We start from the raw sequence: 20,911 nt of genomic DNA, 5'->3' as shown, positions 1-20,911 counted from the left end.
TGTTCATTTTTCTTTCTTTGACTGCAAAATGTGAGGTTTTAATATAAAATAAACGCTGCCCATCCTGCAATGGTGTTTGAACTCTTTCCAAAGTAGTCCTGTTAGATACCAAGTAGATATATGGCTTGTGCTCTATTACTTACAGGACCCACTGTCACCACGTAGGACAGGGGGGCGGGGGGGGGGGGGGGGGAGGACAGCCCTTCACCTCTTTGTTAGAGGCTGAGAGGAAAGGATGAAATCTTCTGGATGCCATATTGTCTGTCCAGGGTATAACATGGGTTGCCGAGACGCTACCTTCCAGAAAGTGTTACTAGACAGCAACAGGGGGAAAATGCTCAATGGCATAGTCCTCTATGCAGGTTCTCAGAGGCAGAACTGTTCATGGTGGGTTGAATCTTTGGCTGGCAAGATCAAAATGGAGCTTGTAAGCCTTGAGCAGTACTGGGTCTTACCAGACATTAACTTACCAGCCGCCTTCATGGCCGGGTGATGCGAGGGATGGGTGCAGTGTTAAAACGCAAGCCAACCTGTAATGTCCTGAAAATAACATGCAAACAAGCATCACATGTTGGGAAAAGTCTAGCGTATGTGCAGCGTAACTCACTCAACCCCTCCCATCCAGATACCAGAGCCACAACTAAGAGAACCAAAAACGAGAACTTCCTTTTAAAAAAATCAATATTAATAAAAAATAACAAAAAGTAAACACGTTGTTTTGCCTTTGCTATACATTGCGTTGTATAGTGCTGCAACTTCAACTGCATTTATATAGTGTTTACGACCCATAGTGAGACGTTGTTGCGCTTCACATGTTGATCCCTGGTACCCTGCAGGCTCCTAATGATGAGTGACTACGCCCAGTCACTCGTGTGTCTGTGTGAGAATGGCACAGTGTGCTTCAATGTACAGTGCTCTCAAGATTTTAGAATTCACAAAAGTGAAAGCTAATTAGAATGCTTGGTGACATCATGGGAAGTAATGTTACAGAGATGTCAACAATAACATAGCACTGAGCTCCTGAGGCGGAAGCCGGGAGAGAGATACTTAAAAAAATTTGATTGTCACTAAAATTACTTGTTTTTAGAAACTCACCTTCTTGGCTAAACGAGTCGCACCACGCAGCGGATTTAGCGTTGACGCGGCGCCTCAATCCTACCCCTTCTTGCCGCCATTCTGCTAGCCCAGAGGCCACGCCCCTTTTGGAGGCCACGCCGGAAGCGCAGCGGACGAGCGCGACGTTTGCGTGCCAAAGGTAAGCCCGCCTGCTCCCGTCCGCGCTCGACCGGGCTCAGGGGCCCCCCACCATGGCCAAACTATACAATATTCCTCTACACAGCTGATTAATCTCCAAGGCCCGTGACCACTGAACAATACTGCGACGAGCGAATCAACAGGCTGGGATTGACCACCCCGCACCTTCCTCCCCATTCCCCCCCTCACTGGCCCTCGCCCCGACCTACCGGCGTCTCTTGTACCTACCAGCTTATCCGCCTATTATCTCAATACAAGGTCTGCAGTTAAGCACTGCCACAAACTCTTTATCTTTTTGGACCTGCATAAACCTGATCTCCTATTCCTTACTGAGACGTGGTTTCGCGACAACTCTCTTCCCTCTCTGTTGGCCGCACTTCCCGCCTCTTACTATGCCTTTCGAGCCGACCGACCCTCTGGCAAACTGGGCGGCAGCGTCGCTCTGATCGCCCGTAAAGAAATCTCCTTTCAATCCTTAGTCTTCCCTTCCATTGACTCTTCAGACTTCTTAGTTGCTCGCTCACTTTCTATTAGCACTCCGCTCACCTGTCTACTCATGTACCGCCCTCCCCCACCTTCCCAACTCTTTCTTCCCAGCTTCCAAGACTTGGTGGCCACTCTTGCAATCAACATCTCCTCCATTCTGGGGTTATGTGAGGGCCACATCCTTGACCAGATCTGGTCCCTCAATTGCCCAGTAACCTCCTTGTCTATCTCCCCCTGTACCTGGTCCGACCACTTTTTGATCTCATTCTCCCTAATCCTCACCTCAGCCCCCAGGCCCTTCCTTCCCAAAAACACCTGAGCACGCTCCTGGAACCATGTAGACGTGGCATCTCTGTCCGCCACTCTCTCCGCATCCAGCCCGGATCTCTACGGGCTGTCGTCTTCCGCACAAGCCGACTCCATTAACTCCTGGCTCCAATCAGGTTGCGACTCTGTCGCCCCCCTCAGGCTGGTGTCCGCTAGACGCACAAATGACGCGAACCGCTGGTTCAATGAGGAACTGAAGGCCCAAAAACTCAGTGTTCGCCGCGCGGAACGTTCCTGGAGGCGTGACTATTGCCCTAATCTTAAAAATCTGTACATCGCCCTTCTGACTGTGTACAAATAATCAATCTTGGCGACCAAGAATGCTTATTTCTCCTCTAAAATCTTGGCGGCCGAAAATCAGCCTAGAGAGATTTTCTCCATCATGCACGACCTCGCCTTCTCTGACCGAGCTACCCTCAAACCCTCTCCTTCCCAGAACTTGTGTGATTCCCTCAACACCTTCTTCCTGGACAAAATCGCTAACATCAAAGCTAACATCCCCATCCCCTCCTCCTTTGTCGACCCCCAGTGTCCACCAGTCGCAGCTCGCCTTGACTCTCTCCCTCTTTTGATAGAAGAGTCCTTCCTTTCCCTCCTGCCCATGGTCAAATCAGGCTCCCCCTTGGATCCCCGTCCCGCCTACATCCTGAAACAGATCTACTCAGCCTGTGTGCTGCCCCCTCTAACATTCCTCAACAGCTCACTGTCCCAGGGCATTGTCATCCCACCCCTCAAATCGGCCATCATCCTCCCTCTTCTAAAAAAACCTGGCGCCGACCCCTCCGTTCTTGTCAACTACCGCCCCATTTCACTGCTGCCCTTTTTGGGGAAAGTCCTAGAGTGCCATGTGACCAGAACACTCAGCACCTATGTGGAGGAGAATGGGATGCTAGCCCCCCCAGTCAGGCTGGGTTCCGCCCGCTCACTCTACGGAGTCCGTAGTGCTATCGGTTATTGACAACCTCAGAGAAGGTATGGACACCAACCATCCCCAGGCCCTGGTCCTCCTCGATCTCTCCGCCGCCTTTGACACGGTTGACCACTCTATCTTACTTTCCTGTGTCATCGAGTTACTTTCACAAGTCATCTATTTAGCCCTCCAACTGTAACGTCAAGTACTTTTCTAACATCAGGTAAAACACTCATCCGCAGAAAGACTCATTAGCACGGTTTAGGAATAATTTCATTTTTATTTTGTTTTAACTGCATACTGTAGGTGCAGGCACAGTGCCCGTTACAGGTTTGTCCCATGTGCATTAGATCCAACCATGGCTCTTCGTAGTACAGAGAGGGGAGGGTAGAGGAGTTGGCCTAACTGCTAGGGCGGTTGACCTATAATTTGGGAAACCAGGTTAGAGTCTCGGCAAGGATGTGCAACTGTGATTCAGGGCAAATTACTTAATCTCCCCGTGCCTAGAGGAAGGGGTTTAACCCGGAACACATCCCCATTGAACTGGAGGTGAAAGAGCGCCTGCAACTGCGGGGGAACCTTACACTCTACATTGGCAGTGTGAACTGCCAAAGTCGCCTGATGCATGCTGCCAAACCACATACTTTCCTTAAGCGTTATCTGCAATAACAGCCCAAGTGGTGGTGGCTCCTCAATCTGGACCTATGAGAGGTCCAGGCCACATACTAATCCCAGGCACGGCTTGTAGTTATTTTTTTTTTTATTAAGATGGCTACTCTGCCCATCTGCTCGCTGCACATAGGAAGCTGCTCGAGGAATAAGCAGCAGAGATTTTGAAAATAAATTCTCCTGCCACTCTACAGTGCCTGAGACACGCATAGCTGTGTCACCTCCTCCCAGTCATTGAGAAATCAACCCCCGGTTTGGCGGACTACCTGGGGTGGCTTTATTAGACTCTACAGAGGACCGTGTGCCCTGCGCGGATGGTGAGTTCTTCCCCCGGACACCAGGTGAGAACTTGCACGAAGGCCCTGCGACCCCATTACCGGCCTAGAGCCACGTAACGACCTCTTCTCTTCAGGGAGCCTTTGACTACCTCCTTTGATTGAGACTGATCCTGGTGGATTGTGGTACTTCGCTCCCTCCTCCCTCCCCCCTCGCTTGCCCTATTACTTCGTAGCACACTTAACTGTCATGGATTTGGACTCCTTTTCACTGCCGGGCTTCCTTGCAAATCATGGCATACGGTGTGTTCGGCGCAGGTGCAGCCCCAGAGGTATTGCGCGCATGCAAACCAAAAAAACGAATGCAAATGTAACCACCAACCAGAGGACAAACAAGCATTTAAAATGCAATAGGACTCGTATTTACGCGAGGCCTATTGCTTTTTAAACGGAAGTGTTGTCAAAGAAGGCACAAACAGGAGAGAGTGGGAGGGGTGGTGGTGGGTGAAAAAGTCACGGACTATGAGAGGGAATGGGGAGAAGAGGGGGAACTAAACTGTTTTAACAGTAAAAGGGCCAATAGACTCGGAAGGTAAAAAATGACATCATGCAAGTCAGGAGGCAGGATTACCAAGCCAAGCACCAACCCAAATGCCTAAATCATTCAAGCCAATCAAAAAATGAGACTGGAAAGTGGGCGGAGCTTCCCCCACTGTACTGTACAGAGCACCTTTCAACAAGATAGCGCATGCGCTGCCTAGGCGAAACCTAAAAAAGGTGTGGGGTGAAAATGTATGCTCCAGGTGTGGGGTGAATCCCAAATGTTCAGAGACCTCTACTAGGGCAGGCTTGAGGAAGTAAGTGACCATAATGTTCTGGAGATTAAGCTGCATTAGCAACTGAGAACCAACTCACAATGCGAAAGGGATAAAAAGGTAGTCTTCCCGGGTATCTCACATGGTACAAGTTGAATAGCTTTCACATCAATGATATTATTATTCTAAAGGACAGAAGATTAAGGCAATAGGGACAATATTTTGTAAATGGCGCTCTGCCCTGTTCTGAGCGCCTTTAGCACGGGGTGGAAGTTGCAGATCTTGTCAGTGTACCATATTAGAGATAATGTGCTGCCTGCCCTTGGAGGCAGCACATTAGTGAAAAGTGGACTGACTGTTTGTGCAGGCAGCAACACAGTCCACATGTATAATATAGTGCAAGTGCACAGGCAAAGTGTTTAATCATCTGCATGGGGCCATGCCTCCATGCAAATGTACATGTGCGAGTGAAACCCGAAAAAAACCGTCTCTAGTAACAGTCTCAAAAGAATTTCATACAGAGACCCTCATTCACTAGTGTCCAATACTGGCATCAGCTTTAGGGATGATCGAAGGGGTGGCATTCCCGAGCCAGTCTCTTTGATGACTGTTCGAGTACAGGAACAGCCTGCCTCCACTGTACCCTATGGGACCATAGTTAGCCTCTCCTGAAGGTAAGGGCAATTGTACCCTTGAATATTTTGTAATAACTATTGCACCCTCCAAGATCAGTAAGTGGTTTACATCTCTTGTAGATCGCTGTAGCTTTTTTTAGTTTTATATTGCGCAAACTCAACCAGAAGTTATCTGACAATACGATACTGTCCTAATATCTACACTGGGGCTCTGTTTGATATAGGTCCTAAGGAAAGGCACCAGACCCTTGAGGGTGCACTCGGCTGAAACTGGTAGACCATTGACATATGTAAGGAATCATTGCCTCATTCCTATGTTTACATCTCTTATCATTTTAAACCTTATCCTAACTCCAGTTAATAGCACGAACTAGGAGTAGGGGGTGATTTTAGTAGTTTTTACCGCAGACCGCCTATAATCCCCCCTCAAACTCGTGAATATCTAGGAACGCTCCATTCCCATGAAGGTTGAGCCCACTCCCGTACACTGGATACCTGGAATGACCGACAATGATGAAGCATACCACAAGGGAACGCTGGTGAGGAAAAAAAGTAGACACTAGTGGATGAGGTTCTATTTATTAAATAATTTTTGAGACTGTTGCTAGAGACATTTTTTAGTGGCTTCCACTCTTGCTTTGATTAGTCATTTGTCCTAGGAAGGTGAGTGGACTTATCCACATGGTCTTCTCTCCCCCTTGTGTGATTATGAATGGTTATACGTGTGCACCAGTGCGATCTGTATTCCAGCAGGGGCATCGCAAGTGTCTAAAGCCCTTTCTGGAATACCGAAATATGCCACACCTGTTCACTCTTGGGGCACTTTGTAATACAGGCCCAGGAGTGCCAAATTCATTCACTTACTTTGAGCTCATGCTGGAATGCGCTGGCCTTCATCTGAAATGGAGAATTTTGATTTCCAAAGTTAACTTGAATAACTAAGATCTTGTGTGTATAGGAAACCTGGTTTGTGCAACAAATATGGAGGCAAGGGTATGCCACATACTATACTGTAGTTGGTTCTTCTTACTGCAAGCAGGTCCCTCTGACACAGATTTAAACACATTTTGAGGCCTATAACAGATTGAGAAGATGTTAGGGCTGTTAATCACACACTAGCACCAACGACAAGGGAGGAAGCTCTATTCTTTCCATTTGATCAGAGTCTGGAAAATTTTAATGGGAACCTCCCTTCAGATTCTACTGCAGAAGATACTTTTAGAAAATCTACTCAGGTATTCCTTATAGACTATAAAATAGTAACTATTGAGTGCTTTCCTTTGCTTAAAGATTTAGAAGTGGTGCAAAAGCAGAAGGTGACCAGGACTCATCTGTTCATCTGGGGGAATTATGGTCCCTACTGTACAATTTCATGCAATAAGAAGGCAATTAAGTGGAGGTATATAGACTTTGAACTATAAACCAACTTTACTATGTGCTGCATTAATACGCGAATGGAACGCGATGGCGTTTCACCGAAACAGAAAGTAAAGAAGACTGACATCACTTGTGAACAGGTTCGGAGGCTTTTGCACAAAGTAAGAGGTGAGGGCACCCGCGTGGGGTAGAGTGTTTGGTTTTAATAGTTGGACTACAACTGGGAGGATTAATGTCAGTTTTTGGTCATTACAGGACATTGGACAGAGTTGGTGATCGGGAGCCTAATTTTTAATGCAGCACATTGGTTTAGGTTTTATTCCTTCTCGTATCTCGGTAGGGTGATATATATGGTGACTACCATTAGCAATGTAGGTTTTTATCAATGTACCGTTCATTTATTTCACCAGCAGGAGTAACATTACGCTGTCACTTTCAAGGACCACAGCATCCGTGAGAGGTTTTTTGATTTTAGTTCTAGAGGGGCAGTCTCCATTTTGCACTTCACCAGGTTTAGTGTTTTGAACGTGGTAGTCGGTTCAGGTTTTTAGCACTTTTCCTTCACATTTATGTAACGCTATCCTTGTGTTGTTTTTCTTCTTTTTTCTATGTGATCAGGTTGATGTTTATTTTGAGACATAACTTTCTTGTGGTGAATTCATGTGATCCAAGCGATCCAGACACATTAAGGATTTGGCATCGTCTGACAAATTGTTGGAAGTATTTGGATATCGCTTCCTTGCGTATTTAAAAAAGTTTTGTTTGTATCCTTCACAGAAGGAAGCCCCCCTGAGGAAGGGCCACATTGGCCCAAAATGCATTGGGCAATAAAAAGATTTGTCTTCATGAATAAAATTGAATAAGACACCAACAAAACTGTCTTTATGAATGAAAATGAATAATGTAAATGTATTTTCTGTGTAATATAACAGATTAAATGTTTTGGTTAACAAGAAAAAAAGGAATGTTTTGTGGATATTTAAGGTTTAAACATTGACAATGTATTAATATAATCTTTTTATGAATATATACATGTAGCAAAAGCTCAGCAGCTACAGTGCACAGAAGTCAAGTTCTTAAACTTGAAATATGCTGTGATGTAAATAGACATGACCAGACAGCATGTCAGCCCCTGTAGCATGCTTGGTTTAAAATTAGGTTAAAAGGTTCAACAAAAAGCTCAACAACGGAGTGCTCCTCTTGTTTCTATTGAACTAGAGAGGACCAAACCATCAAATGACCAGGGAAAAACTGTAACTCGACAGAGCCAACAATTGTCTGGGAAATTTGCTTCTCACCGCTTGGATTTCGAGTGAACAAAAGCACAGAATGCACTATGCCCTTTTCCATATGTGGTTTCAGGTAGATTAATAAGGAATTTGTCAAAAATAATGTTCACAACACAAAGTCCTTGTTATGTGTGATCCATGTGGCAGAGACATGCAGCTGTTGGAAAACCTCACATAATCGGAGCATCATTTGTAGTGTTTAGAGGGATGGGCAAAACTAGATTCTTTGTTCTACTGGGTATATGTATCGAAAAACATAAATGGCCTTTTTAAGGTGTCACTACAGATGGGGGTTATTTGTCTGGCTAATTACATCACAATAAACAAATAACAGTGTATATACCATAATATACAACATTGAAATTATAGAAAGGGCTTTAGTCATCAGCAATTGACTCTTGGGACGTAATTTAACACATGTTTTTTGGGCGATTGCAGCTCGAAGAATTGATGACAAAAATAACAATCTGTTGTAGGTTGCATGGTAAGGTTTTGTAAGGTCAAATCAGTGTTCTATAATTGTTATCTTATTTTGTGACCATTTTAACGTTGGTTTATTTTTCTTTGCGAGCGCTTTGCATGTTGTATTTTTTCAGTCAGTCAGCCAGTCAAAGAATCTTTATTCGATTTAGTTAAAAATCATACAAAGAGAATAAAACATTTATATACAAGTAAAACACAATTAAACAATATATCAATGGAATTCATGTGGCGAAGTATATAAGCTAAAAACAGATTTATAAAAAGGAGTATAAAGAACAATTCACACGGGGAAATCTTATAATGTCTTACGTGATCTTGATCTAGCCGCCGCCACTAAAAAGTTTGCCATAAAAAATGTGATACGGATGTTGCACAATGATTGGAGATAAAACATGGCTGGTCTAACCTGGGAGAAGCCAGCTTCCCTTAGAATGGGCAACAAATATTTTTTTCTCTGATCAGAAAAGAAATCACAAAACATAATAAAGTGCATGGTATCTTGTACAGAAATATTATCACAAGTGCAGGGCGGTGCTGACTGGTTTCGCCCATGTGTTAAAACTTCCCAAGTAAAAATGTATATGATTAAATCTACATTTAGTTAAAAAGGAACCTGTGAAATGGCTTAGTGACAAAACATAGATATGGTTCTAGTGCGATGGAATTCACTAGCAAATAGTGTCGTCTCACTGCAGGCTTTTGCAGTTCCCTTTCCTTTCGACACACTCTTGCCCTTAACATAAATTGTTTTTAATGGTATCTACATCTTGTTTCATAATGCCAGAGGGGTCTGTAAAGAGTCCTGGGCGGCCCAGTTCCATAAAGGACTTCTTCAGGTAGGCCATCCACGGTATTCTGCTGCTATGATCCAAAGACATGACTTCCTTCATTATCAAATGATTAAGGGTTAGTTCTTTATTGAGCCAAGTCTTAAGCCAGTAAATTAAAGGTGCCAAATTTAACCTGTCATTAACGTAATCCAGACCCACTTCTGCATGTATGGAAAAGGTTGGTATTGACTGGGGAACGGACAAGAGGGAGCGTAAAAATCTATTTTCCGCCTTTTGGATAGATTCCAAACATACATAACCCCATAATGGTGCGCCATACAGTGCCACTGAAAAACATTTGCTGTTCTAGACCTTTAAGAGGGCTTCCATCAGTCTAGAACCCAGCCTTTTAGCAAAACCCAAAAGGGCCGTTGATGTCCTGGTCACCGCCAGGCTTTTGGCCCTTACCTGCGGGCCCCAGGTACCCTTGTTGTCAAAAAGCACCCCCAGGTAGGGAAAAACAGAAACAACTTCGCCCTTACATATGAAGGTTTTTACCAGAGCCCTTTTCCTCTGGTGGCCAACAACCACGGTATGTGACTTGTTCGAATTAACCTTCAAGTCTAGTTGGTCCATGAATGTGCCAAAGGTGTCCAGGAGCTGCTGGAGACAGACGCCGGTGCGGGCTATCAGCACCGCGTCGTTCGCGTATAGGAGAGCAGGGATCCTAACTTCTCCTATACGCGGAACGTCTCTGGCCACTCCATCCAGATGGCTACCTAGGCCGTTGATATAGATTGTAAAAAGCAGGGGGGCCAGTATGCAGCCCTGCCAGACCCCCTCGCATGGAGTTAAAACGGGACGTGCATCTACCTTCTTTTGTGACCCGCACAACTGCAAAAAGCTCTTGGTGGAGTGAAGCCATGAACCTCACCAGTGCCTCATCAATCCCAATCTTCAGAAGGATGTCCCACAACTTAAACCTGTTCACCAAGTCGAAGGCCGAGGAGAGGTCCATGAACGCTAGGTACAGAGACCCCTCCTTGGCCACCGTATACTTTGAGATCAACAGGTGTAAGTTGGAGCACTGCTCTATTGTTCCGCTCTTCTCTCTGAAACCGTATTGGATATCGTCCAAACATCCACAGCTCTCCAGACTATCCCTTAACCTGGCCAAGAGGACTCTGCCTAGGATCTTGATTGCAGAGTCCAAAAGGGATATGGGCCTGTAGCACCCTGGGTCATCCCGCTGCCCCTTCTTAAATATGGAAACAATTGTAGAGGTTACCCATGTGTTTGGAAGAGGGTTGCTGTTTGCAGCTGTAAATACGTTCGCTAGAATGCCCGCCCATAGATCTGGAGAGTGTATTTTTCTGGTCATTTGCTAAAAGGCATGGGCTGCATGGAAATATAGGGAGGTTGTGTGCATGGATGCAGCACCAAGGATTTCAGAGCCATTTTTTAGCAGTCAATCGCAGATGGTGGATGGAAAGGGATCATTAAAAAAATTATATATATACATATACACACACACACACACACACATATATATACACATACACATACCAGACCCTTCAGCTTATCGCGATTTTGCGATTTGCAAAAAAAAAAAAAAAAATCGCGAAATTTGCATCTTTGTGCAAATCCTGCGATTTTTTGCAAACCGGCCGCAAAATCTGCCGTTTTCGATTGGACGCCACAGGAGCCAATCTCGTGTCTTCTCTTCTTCTTTCTTCTCTCCTATAATTGCCTGCTACCCTCTTCCACCCCTCCTCACTTCCGACGATCAAGAGGTGCTTCCAGGATATCCAGGATTTCGCAGCGCCAACAGACACGGACGACAGGAGACACGACCACACCAAGAGACGAGAGACGACAGCAGAGCCAGGTACCTTCATCATTTTAACGCTGGCTGCTATGTGGGGGCCCGCCGCACACGGGGAACGCGGCGGGCTCCGGCCGGGCAAAGTTTTTTTTTCCTGTAATTTGTTGAAAAGCAGAATGGAGAAGTTTCTGCAGCCTACAAAGGGTGTGAAGCACAGATCACATCTGCCCACCCAGATAACCGCAGCAGACCGGGCCAGAGACTACAGCACCGTGATGCACGGTGGGGTGCTGTTTTGCAGTGTGTGCAATGTGGCGGTGGACCACATCCGGAAACACACTGTGGATATGCATGTGCGGTCCCAAAAACATTTGAAGTGCTGTTCAGATGATCCTGACCTGCAATCTTCGCCAAAACGTGCACCTCAGATGACAGTGAGCTCGCTATTCACAAAGAGTACAGCTGCTGGTGCCGCAAACCATGAAATAAGTGAGTGGGTTAACGTCTGAACCGCGTTGAACATTCCGCTCAGCAAAACTGACCACCCTGTGTTGCGCAAGTTCCTATACGAGCGAGTACGGAATGGTGGAGCGATACCTGGGAGTCATCAGCTGCAAGAACGTTATCTCCCAGAGAAATATACAAGTGCCAAGAACGAGCTGAAAGAGCTATTGAAAGATCAGAAGATCAGCGTTATCTTTGACGAAACACCAGATGTCGAAGGCCGGTGTGTTTTGAATGTGCTAGTTGCAGTAGTCTCTCCGCAGGGTGCCCGTCAGATCCATACCTACCTGGTGGACACAGTCTTCCTATCCCAGTGCAACCATGGGGCTGTAGCGCAAGCCGTTGTAAAGGTGCTCACAGAGTACAGCGTAGACTTCCAGAACGTTGTTTCCTTCAACACTGACAACGCGGCATACATGCTCAGGCATTTAACACAGTGTTGAGGAATCTGTACCCAAACTCCATCCTCATCACCTGCTTGGCACACATAATGAATCTTGTTGGAGAGTCATTTAGGAAGCCTTTTGTGGAGCTAAAAGCTTTCCTGCTGTACTTCTCCCGCATCTTTTACATGGCCGGCAGCAGAAAGAGAAGGTACCTGCACCATCTTGCAGAGAACCATGGGATGAAGGCACGGGTGGCACCCGACCCTGCAGGGACGCTGGAATTCTTGGTTTGCCGCTGTCCAGTACCACTGCAAGCACTTTGAGGCCTATGCTGGGTTTGTGGAGTCAGAGATGCAACTCAGCAAGTCTCCCCCAGATTCCCTTGAAAATCTACAGAAGATTTTTAACACCGACCAAAGGGAGTGCATTAAAGTCCAATTGGACATTGTGGCAGAAAAATGCCAAAGCATTTTAAACCTGATGGAGTTATTCCAGAGTCAGACACCAGTGACCATGAAGGTATATGATTATTTGGAGGACCTCCACATGAACCTAACCAACAATTCAGTCCTCACTGTGGAGTCACTACAGCGATTTCTACAGACCACTGCAGGGGCAAAATTAAGTCTGGCACAGAAAAAAAAAATAACAGCCCAGCTTAATGAAGCTTTTGAACATTCACTAGAAAAGGTGGCCAAATACATGGGGGAGGCCCAGCCAGGCATACAATTCTTGAAACAAGTGCGCCTTTTCAACCCTGCGCGACTCTGCATCCTGCCTAATGAGAAGAGTGCCTATTCAGCCATCCCTGGTTTCAGCGAAGTTCCCGATCAGGAGCTTCGCCTCTACTTTGAAAATGTAGGGCCAGAAGCAGTGCAGGTGTCTGTTTCTGGACTTATTGACACCGACCTCTTTTGGCGTGGGCTGGCTGACCGCATTCCAGCTCTTTCCCAACTTGCAGCTGTGTACAAGGACTGTGTGACAAGCTCTGCAGATGCTGAAAGGAGCAACAGCATATACAAAATTATTCTCTCTTCCAGACGACGGTCCCTTTCAGGGCAATCGATCCGGGCATTATTGTTTTTACATTATAACCAGCAGCACAATACTGGTCTAGATTTGGAGTGGACTGGGTAGATTAGGCTCGGCGCACTGCGGTAAGTATCAGGAGAGGGTTAGAGATAGTTTAAGGATGGTAATCAGTTTAAGGTGCTCCTGCAGGTGACGTAACTGTTCTGGTGCGTCCTAGAGGATTGAGGGGTTGAGTGCGCTACTGGGGTGTAGGCGCATCCCTGCGGTGGGCACACTTGTGTGGAGCCGTGTGTGGAACACAGCGAATTCCAAATATGGTTCAAATAAAGTTCAAATGAATTTTAAGTTTCAAAATTTATTTGACGTTTTCTATAGTAATGTACTTCATATTGATTTCATATGCGTCGTCTGACGATTGATTTTAGCAACATCAAAGAATGAAATAGCTCCAATGCATTTCGGACGGAAAGTCCTTTTTCAAGGAGCACTGCAACAAAGAATATACAAAAAATGCGAATCAGTACAAATGACTGTATATAGTAAGGTAATAGAGCATGCGTGGGTGTCTGAGTGAGTGGATCTCATGCATCCGTGAAGAAGGATAAGAGTGGTAAGAAGCGAGGAAAGTCACACCGGGGTTTGAAAAAGTGAGTCGGGATGTGGTCGGCTCGAAAGAAGCGTTTGTGCGGATTGGTGAAGTAGGTGATACCGGAGTGATCGGAGTTGGAGAGAAATCGGAGTTAAAGAGAAAAATCGGGGTGATGTGTACGGAGGTAGGAGGAAGGTGAAGAGGCGGTGTGCCCAAGTTACGGAGAAAAAGTGAAACAAATGAAAAGGTGAGGGTAATACGAACTGCTCGGAAAAATGCGAGGCTTACGTAAACATCTTCGGTGTTCAAGAGGATCCTAAAAAGGAAACATCGGGAATAGAGCATAAGCTAAAAATACGGAAAAGTGAAAAAAGAATCCAGTGCGGGTGGTGTGGTGTAAGAAAGCCTTACTTGGTCTGACGGTTAGACAGGAGTATACGGGTCGGGTTCCATGCGTGAGAAACTCCGCGGAGTTAATGCAGAGTTGAAGGAGAAGTGGTGAAAGTGGAAGAGGGACTGTGAGGGAAAAAGAAAAAGGACTGTGGGGGACAGAAACTGGCGCGGCCATCTTAAAGAGGGGAAAAGAAGGTGGAAAAGGTGAAATATCAAGAACAAACAATAAAAGAAATAACAATCAGCAAAACAGAATTAGAATGCATCAATAAACGCCTGCTATTGGCATCATAAGTAACAACTCAGTTCAGTGCGGTCATTGAGACCGAATGGTTTCTGCGATTGCAATCTGTAGATCCTAGCTGTTTCTCTTTGTAGAAGAGTCTTATTGTTGTCTCTCCCTTCAGTTTTAGGGACAATTTCAAGCACCATATACTTAAGTTGGGCCACGCTGTGGTTGGCCTCGTTGAAGTGGATAGCAACATTGGATTTAGTGTTTTTAGTCCGTATGTTGGACTTATGTTCGTTCAACCGAGTCTTAATTTTCCTGCTGGTCTTGCCCACATAGGTTTTGCCGCACGGGCACTTAAGGAGATAGATTAAGTTTAAGGAGTCGCATGTAGCGTCCACGTTTAGTTTGATGTTGAACCCTCTCATGGGGTGATTCAGAGTGTTGCCTTTGATGGTATTATTGCAGTTGCTGCAATGATGGCAGGGACGAGTACCAGTGTGGAGGGTTGGAGTGGATTGGACGGTACTCTTAGACAGAATTTCTTTGAGGTTCATTGGTCGGGTGTAGGCGAAGATAGGGGGTTCCTTGAAAAGGTCCACGAAATCCGGTTCAGATGATAGGATGCGCCAATGTTTTAGTATGATTTTTTTGTAGTTCTTGCTTGACGTGGAGTATCTTGAAACGAGTACCATTCTCTGGTTATCTGTTTTGGGTGTGCTCCGTAGAGCCTCTGTCCGTGAGGTGGCAGAGGTACGGTCAATGGCCTCCTTGAGAATATCATCTGGGTAACCTCTATTGCGGAATCTTGTTGCCATGGATAAGATTTGGTTGGTTCTGGTGTCTGGGGCCAGAAACAATGCGGGTTACTCTTAGCATTTGGCTGTAAGGCAAGTGTCTTTTTAAAGAGTTCTGGTGAAAGCTGCTGTAGAGTAGGGCATTGTTACGGTCGGTGGTTTTGCGAAATAAATCTGTCTGGATTCCATGAGAGGATATCTTAATGAGGACATCAAGGAATGCTATCTCCTGGTGGTTGATGTTCCAAGTGAAGTCTATGCGGTCGTCTTTGGAATTGAGGTCTGTTAGGGCAAGTTCTAGATTCTCTTCAGAGTCCTTCCAAATAAAGAACAGATCGTCAATGTAACGAACATATAGTTTGAGGTTATCCATCCAGTTCCTGTTCTTGTAAATATGGTTGAGTTCAAAATTGCCCATGTACAGATTAGCGTATGTGGGAGCCGCACAATTGCCCATGGCCATCCCGGACATTTGTAGATACCATTTCTCTTCATATTTGAAATAACTATGGTATAAGGTGTATACCATGAGTTCGAGAATGAAAGGTTTTAAAGAATCGCTGATTTCAGATTGAAGTAAGGCATGTTCCACGGCGTTTATTCCTCCTTCATGAGGAATCGAGGTATATAAACTCCTCACGTCGGCTGTACATAAGATTAATTTCTCGTTGTCGAGAACTTGTACGGTGGACAGTTTGTTCAGAAACTCTGTGGTGTCTTTAATGTAGCTAGGTAAACTTGAAACCATGGGTTGCAGGTATCGGTCTATGAATTTCCCAGTGGGCTCGTGGATGGAGCCTCTGGTGGAGACAATTGGACGAAATGGAGGATCCATCAAATTCTTATGTATTTTGGGCAGCATGGTGATAGATGGGCTCCTGGGATGCTCTGTAGAAAGGTATTTTCTTGTTCTATCATTAATGATTCCATCTGCTGCAGCTTTGTCAATAATGGTGAGTAGTTCTGCTTTGTATTCGTTGGTGGGGTTACCCTCAAGTGGGAGGTAAACGTTTGAGTCTGTGATATGTTCTGTCGTTCTCTGGTTATACAGATCCGTGTTAAGGATAACAAGGGCACCCCCCCTTGTCAGCTTTAAGGCATTTGATGGAAGGATTCCTGGCGATGTTCTTTAAGGTGTCCATGTCTTTGTTTGTTATGTTCTTGCAAGATCTCTTACGGAAATTGATTTTAGAGATGTCCTGTTTCACGAGGGTTTCAAAAGTCTCTATACTTTTGTGGCTCACTGGAGGCACAAAAGTACTGGAAGGTCGTAAACCCATTAGCTGGTCAGGTTTTGGGTCTATAGTGGGGTCTAGGATGTTTTCGAAGAAATGCCTCAGTCTCAATTTTCTTGTGAGTTTGAACGTACTCACGTCTAATTCAAGTAAGTTAGTATCGCTGGTGGGAACAAATGACATGCCTTTTTGAAGGATTCTCGTTTCGTGTTCAGAAAGATGAACATTTGAAATGTTGATCACTAGCGATTCTTCCTGGTCTTCTGTTTGACCTTCACGGGCGGTTGGGTGTCTCCGTTGTCTTTTTCCTGCCTCATCTTTCTGAACACGAAATGAGAATCCTTCAAAAAGGCATGTCATTTGTTCCCACCAGCGATACTAACTTACTTGAATTAGACGTGAGTACGTTCAAACTCACAAGAAAATTGAGACTGAGGCATTTCTTCGAAAACACCCTAGACCCCACTATAGACCCAAAACCTGACCCGCTAATGGGTTTATGACCTTCCAGTACTTTTGTGCCTCCAGTGAGCCACAAAAGTATAGAGACTTTTGAAACCCTCGTGAAACAGGACATCTCTAAAATCAATTTCCGTAAGAGATCTTGCAAGAACATAACAAACAAAGACATGGACACCTTAAAGAACATCGCCAGGAATCCTTCCATCAAATGCCTTAAAGCTGACAAGGGGGGGTGCCCTTGTTATCCTTAACACGGATCTGTATAACCAGAGAACGACAGAACATATCACAGACTCAAACGTTTACCTCCCACTTGAGGGTAACCCCACCAACGAATACAAAGCAGAACTACTCACCATTATTGACAAAGCTGCAGCAGATGGAATCATTAATGATAGAACAAGAAAATACCTTTCTACAGAGCATCCCAGGAGCCCATCTATCACCATGCTGCCCAAAATACATAAGAATTTGATGGATCCTCCATTTCGTCCAATTGTCTCCACCAGAGGCTCCATCCACGAGCCCACTGGGAAATTCATAGACCGATACCTGCAACCCATGGTTTCAAGTTTACCTAGCTACATTAAAGACACCACGGAGTTTCTGAACAAACTGTCCACCGTACAAGTTCTCGACAACGAGAAATTAATCTTTTGTACAGCCGACGCGAGGAGTTTATATACCTCGATTCCTCATGAAGGAGGAATAAACGCCGTGGAACATGCCTTACTTCAATCTGAAATCAGCGATTCTTTAAAACCTTTCATTCTCGAACTCATGGTATACACCTTCTACCATAGTTATTTCAAATATAAAGAGAAATGGTATCTACAAATGTCCGGGATGGCCATGGGCAATTGTGCGGCTCCCACATACGCTAATCTGTACATGGGCAATTTTGAACTCAACCATATTTACAAGAACAGGAACTGGATGGATAACTTCAAACTATATGTTCGTTACATTGACGATCTGTTCTTTATTTGGAAGGACTCTGAAGAGAATCTAGAACTTGCCCTAACAGACCTCAATTCCAAAGACGACCGCATAGACTTCACTTGGAACATCAACCACCAGGAGATAGCATTCCTTGATGTCCTCATTAAGATATCCTCTCATGGAATCCAGACAGATTTATTTCGCAAAACCACCGACCGTAACAATGCCCTACTCTACAGCAGCTTTCACCAGAACTCTTTAAAAAGACACTTGCCTTACAGCCAAATGCTAAGAGTAACCGGCATGGTTTCTGACCCAGACACCAGAACCAACCAAATCTTATCCATGGCAACAAGATTCCGCAATAGAGGTTACCCAGATGATATTCTCAAGGAGGCCATTGACCGTACCTCTGCCACCTCACGGACAGAGGCTCTACGGAGCACACCCGAAACAGATAACCAGAGAATGGTACTCGTATCAACATACTCCACGTCAAGCAAGAACTACAAAAAAATCCTACTAAAACATTGGCGCATCCTATCATCTGAACCGGATTTCGGGGACCTTTTCAAGGAACCCCCTATGTTCGCCTACACCCGACCAATGAACCTCAAAGAAATTCTGTCTAAGAGTACCGTCCAATCCACTCCAACCCTCCACACTGGTACTCGTCCCTGCCATCATTGCAGCAACTGCAATAATACCATCAAAGGCAACACTCTGAATCACCCCATGAGAGGGTTCAACATCAAACTAAACGTGGACGCTACATGCGACTCCTCAAACTTAATCTATCTCCTTAAGTGCCCGTGCGGCAAAACCTATGTGGGCAAGACCAGCAGGAAAATTAAGACTCGGTTGAACGAACAGAAGTCCAACATACAGACTAAAAACACTAAATCCAATGTTGCTATCCACTTCAACGAGGCCAACCACAGCGTGGCCCAACTTAAGTATATGGTGCTTGAAATTGTCCCTAAAACTGAAGGGAGAGACAACAATAAGACTCTTCTACAAAGAGAAACAGCTTGGATCTACAGATTGCAATCGCAGAAACCATTCGGTCTCAATGACCGCACTGAACTGAGTTGTTACTTATGATGCCAATAGCAGGCGTTTATTGATGCATTCTAATTCTGTTTTGCTGATTGTTATTTCTTTTATTGTTTGTTCTTGATATTTCACCTTTTCCACCTTCTTTTCCCCTCTTTAAGATGGCCGCGCCAGTTTCTGTCCCCCACAGTCCTTTTTCTTTTTCCCTCACAGTCCCTCTTCCACTTTCACCACTTCTCCTTCAACTCCGCACTAACTCCGCGGAGTTTCTCACACATGGAACCCGACCTGTATACTCCTGTCTAACCGTCAGACCAAGTAAGGCTTTCTTACACCACACCACCCGCACTGGATTATTTTTTCACTTTTCCGTATTTTTAGCTTCTGCTCCATTCCCGATGTTTCCTTTTTAGGATCCTCTTGAACACCGAAGATGTTTACGTAAGCCTCGCATTTTTCCGAGCAGTTCGTATTACCCTCACCTTTTCATTTGTTTCACTTTTTCTCCGTAACTTGGGCACACCACCTCTTCACCTTCCTCCTACCTCCGTACACATCACCCCGATTTTTCTCTTTAACTCCGATTTCTCTCCAACTCCGATCACTCCGGTATCACCTACTTCACCAATCCGCACAAACGCTTCTTTCGAGCCGACCACATCCCGACTCACTTTTTCAAACCCCGGTGTGACTTTCCTCGCTTCTTACCACTCTTATCCTTCTTCACGGATGCATGAGATCCACTCACTCAGACACCCACGCATGCTCTATTACTTTACTATGTACAGTCATTTGTACTGATTCGCATTTTTTGTATATTCTTTGTTGCAGTGCTCCTTGAAAAAGGACTTTCCGTCCGAAATGCACTAGATTTGGAGTGCTCACAAGAACTGAACGTACATGGCCAAGATTAACATGCCTTTTAAATGAAACAAATGGGCTCAATTGTAAATAAACAAAATGTACATAGCTCCATGTTGTCAAATAACTCAAACAGTAAGATATGTGTTTGGTGTTGCAAAAAACCCAAAATAAAATGCCGCTAAATTTTCATTTTTGTGCCGCTAAATTTGCCAATCCATGCCGCTATATCCTGGGGGGTCTGATATACACACATATACATATATATACATACACACACACACACACACACACACACACACACACACACACACACACAAGACCTCTATAATGAAGATACATAAAAGTAGCCTTATTACCAGATTGAATCATCAAGGTTTAAGATGGATATACGTTTTTATGAATAAACCAATTGGGTTTAGTGGCTTATTACTAAGAGGGAGCGAAATGTTGTTGTGCACGATTTCCATGCTCACCCCACAGACCAATCACTAAATGTTAATACCACTACACAATTCTATGCTTAAGAAAAGCAAACGTTGATTAAAACCACAACACAAACAATGTAAGAAGCTAAATCAAAATTTCTCTAGCGCACACTTTATAGTCCGTTCCCATTTCTTGTGTGCCCTGTCTGCATTAATCTCTGCGATAGGTCATCATGTACATCAAACAACGTTATAAAACCTAAAAGTTGGAGCATTCAATTAACATGAACAACCGATCATTATAAACACTTTGCGAGAGCAAGACTTTAATATGTAGGAAAGAAATGGTGTGCGGTCACATGAGCTAGACAAAAAAACAATTTCTTTTGTCATTCATGTATATTTAACATAGGAGAGAAATACTAACTTGAAAATTCGAGCATACCACTTTGAAGCTGTCGTGTTGGCGAAGTAACATTGCGAATGCATGGAGTCAGTTGGCTTTCGGCTCTTTCATGGGACGAATCACGAGACCTGTCACTGGATCGGCGTCTGTCTCTTGATCGCTCATGACCACCGCAGGCCCCATGAGCGTTCATTTTGTTGTGACCCGAACCGTTCTTATCGTCACAGGATGAGGAACTGAAAAACAAAATACTGCATTAACTTGGTTATGGAAGATAAAGAGCATTTCTTGAAACACCATACTACATGGATGACAAATGCCCAAGGCAGCGATCAAGTAAAAGTCACAAATTCTGTAACCTCCACTGTGGCCCAAAACTTACTAGGTATGCAATTTAGCCCCGATTCCCCATGACACATGTCGGAATGGCGGGTCATGCACAAGTAGCACATGTGTGTCTCCCATATGTCGGTGCG

General features: G+C 44.9%; 1 protein-coding gene across 6 annotated transcripts in view; it reads right to left on the bottom strand.

The window, feature by feature from the left end:
• BTBD10 (BTB domain containing 10) overlaps positions 1-20,911 on the bottom strand; it is a 179,862-nt gene that overhangs the window by 76,618 nt on the left and 82,333 nt on the right. For 3 of the 6 annotated variants that reach the window (XM_086955923.1, XM_086955921.1, XM_086955919.1), the window contains one exon: positions 20,475-20,671. In XM_086955923.1, coding sequence (XP_086812049.1) covers positions 20,475-20,628 — 154 coding nt within the window. In that variant the 5' untranslated portion in view covers positions 20,629-20,671. Of the gene's footprint in view, positions 1-20,456; positions 20,672-20,911 lie in introns of all 6 variants that reach the window. The other 3 variants (XM_086955922.1, XM_086955920.1, XM_086955918.1) reach the window with 1 other exon arrangement.

This window comes from Lissotriton vulgaris, chromosome 2_1 (assembly GCF_964263255.1).
Source record: "Lissotriton vulgaris chromosome 2_1, aLisVul1.2, whole genome shotgun sequence".
Lineage (NCBI taxonomy): Eukaryota > Metazoa > Chordata > Amphibia > Caudata > Salamandridae > Lissotriton > Lissotriton vulgaris.
The sequence above is the reverse complement of the archived record's forward strand: the minus strand, read 5'-3'. Positions and strand labels throughout refer to the sequence as shown.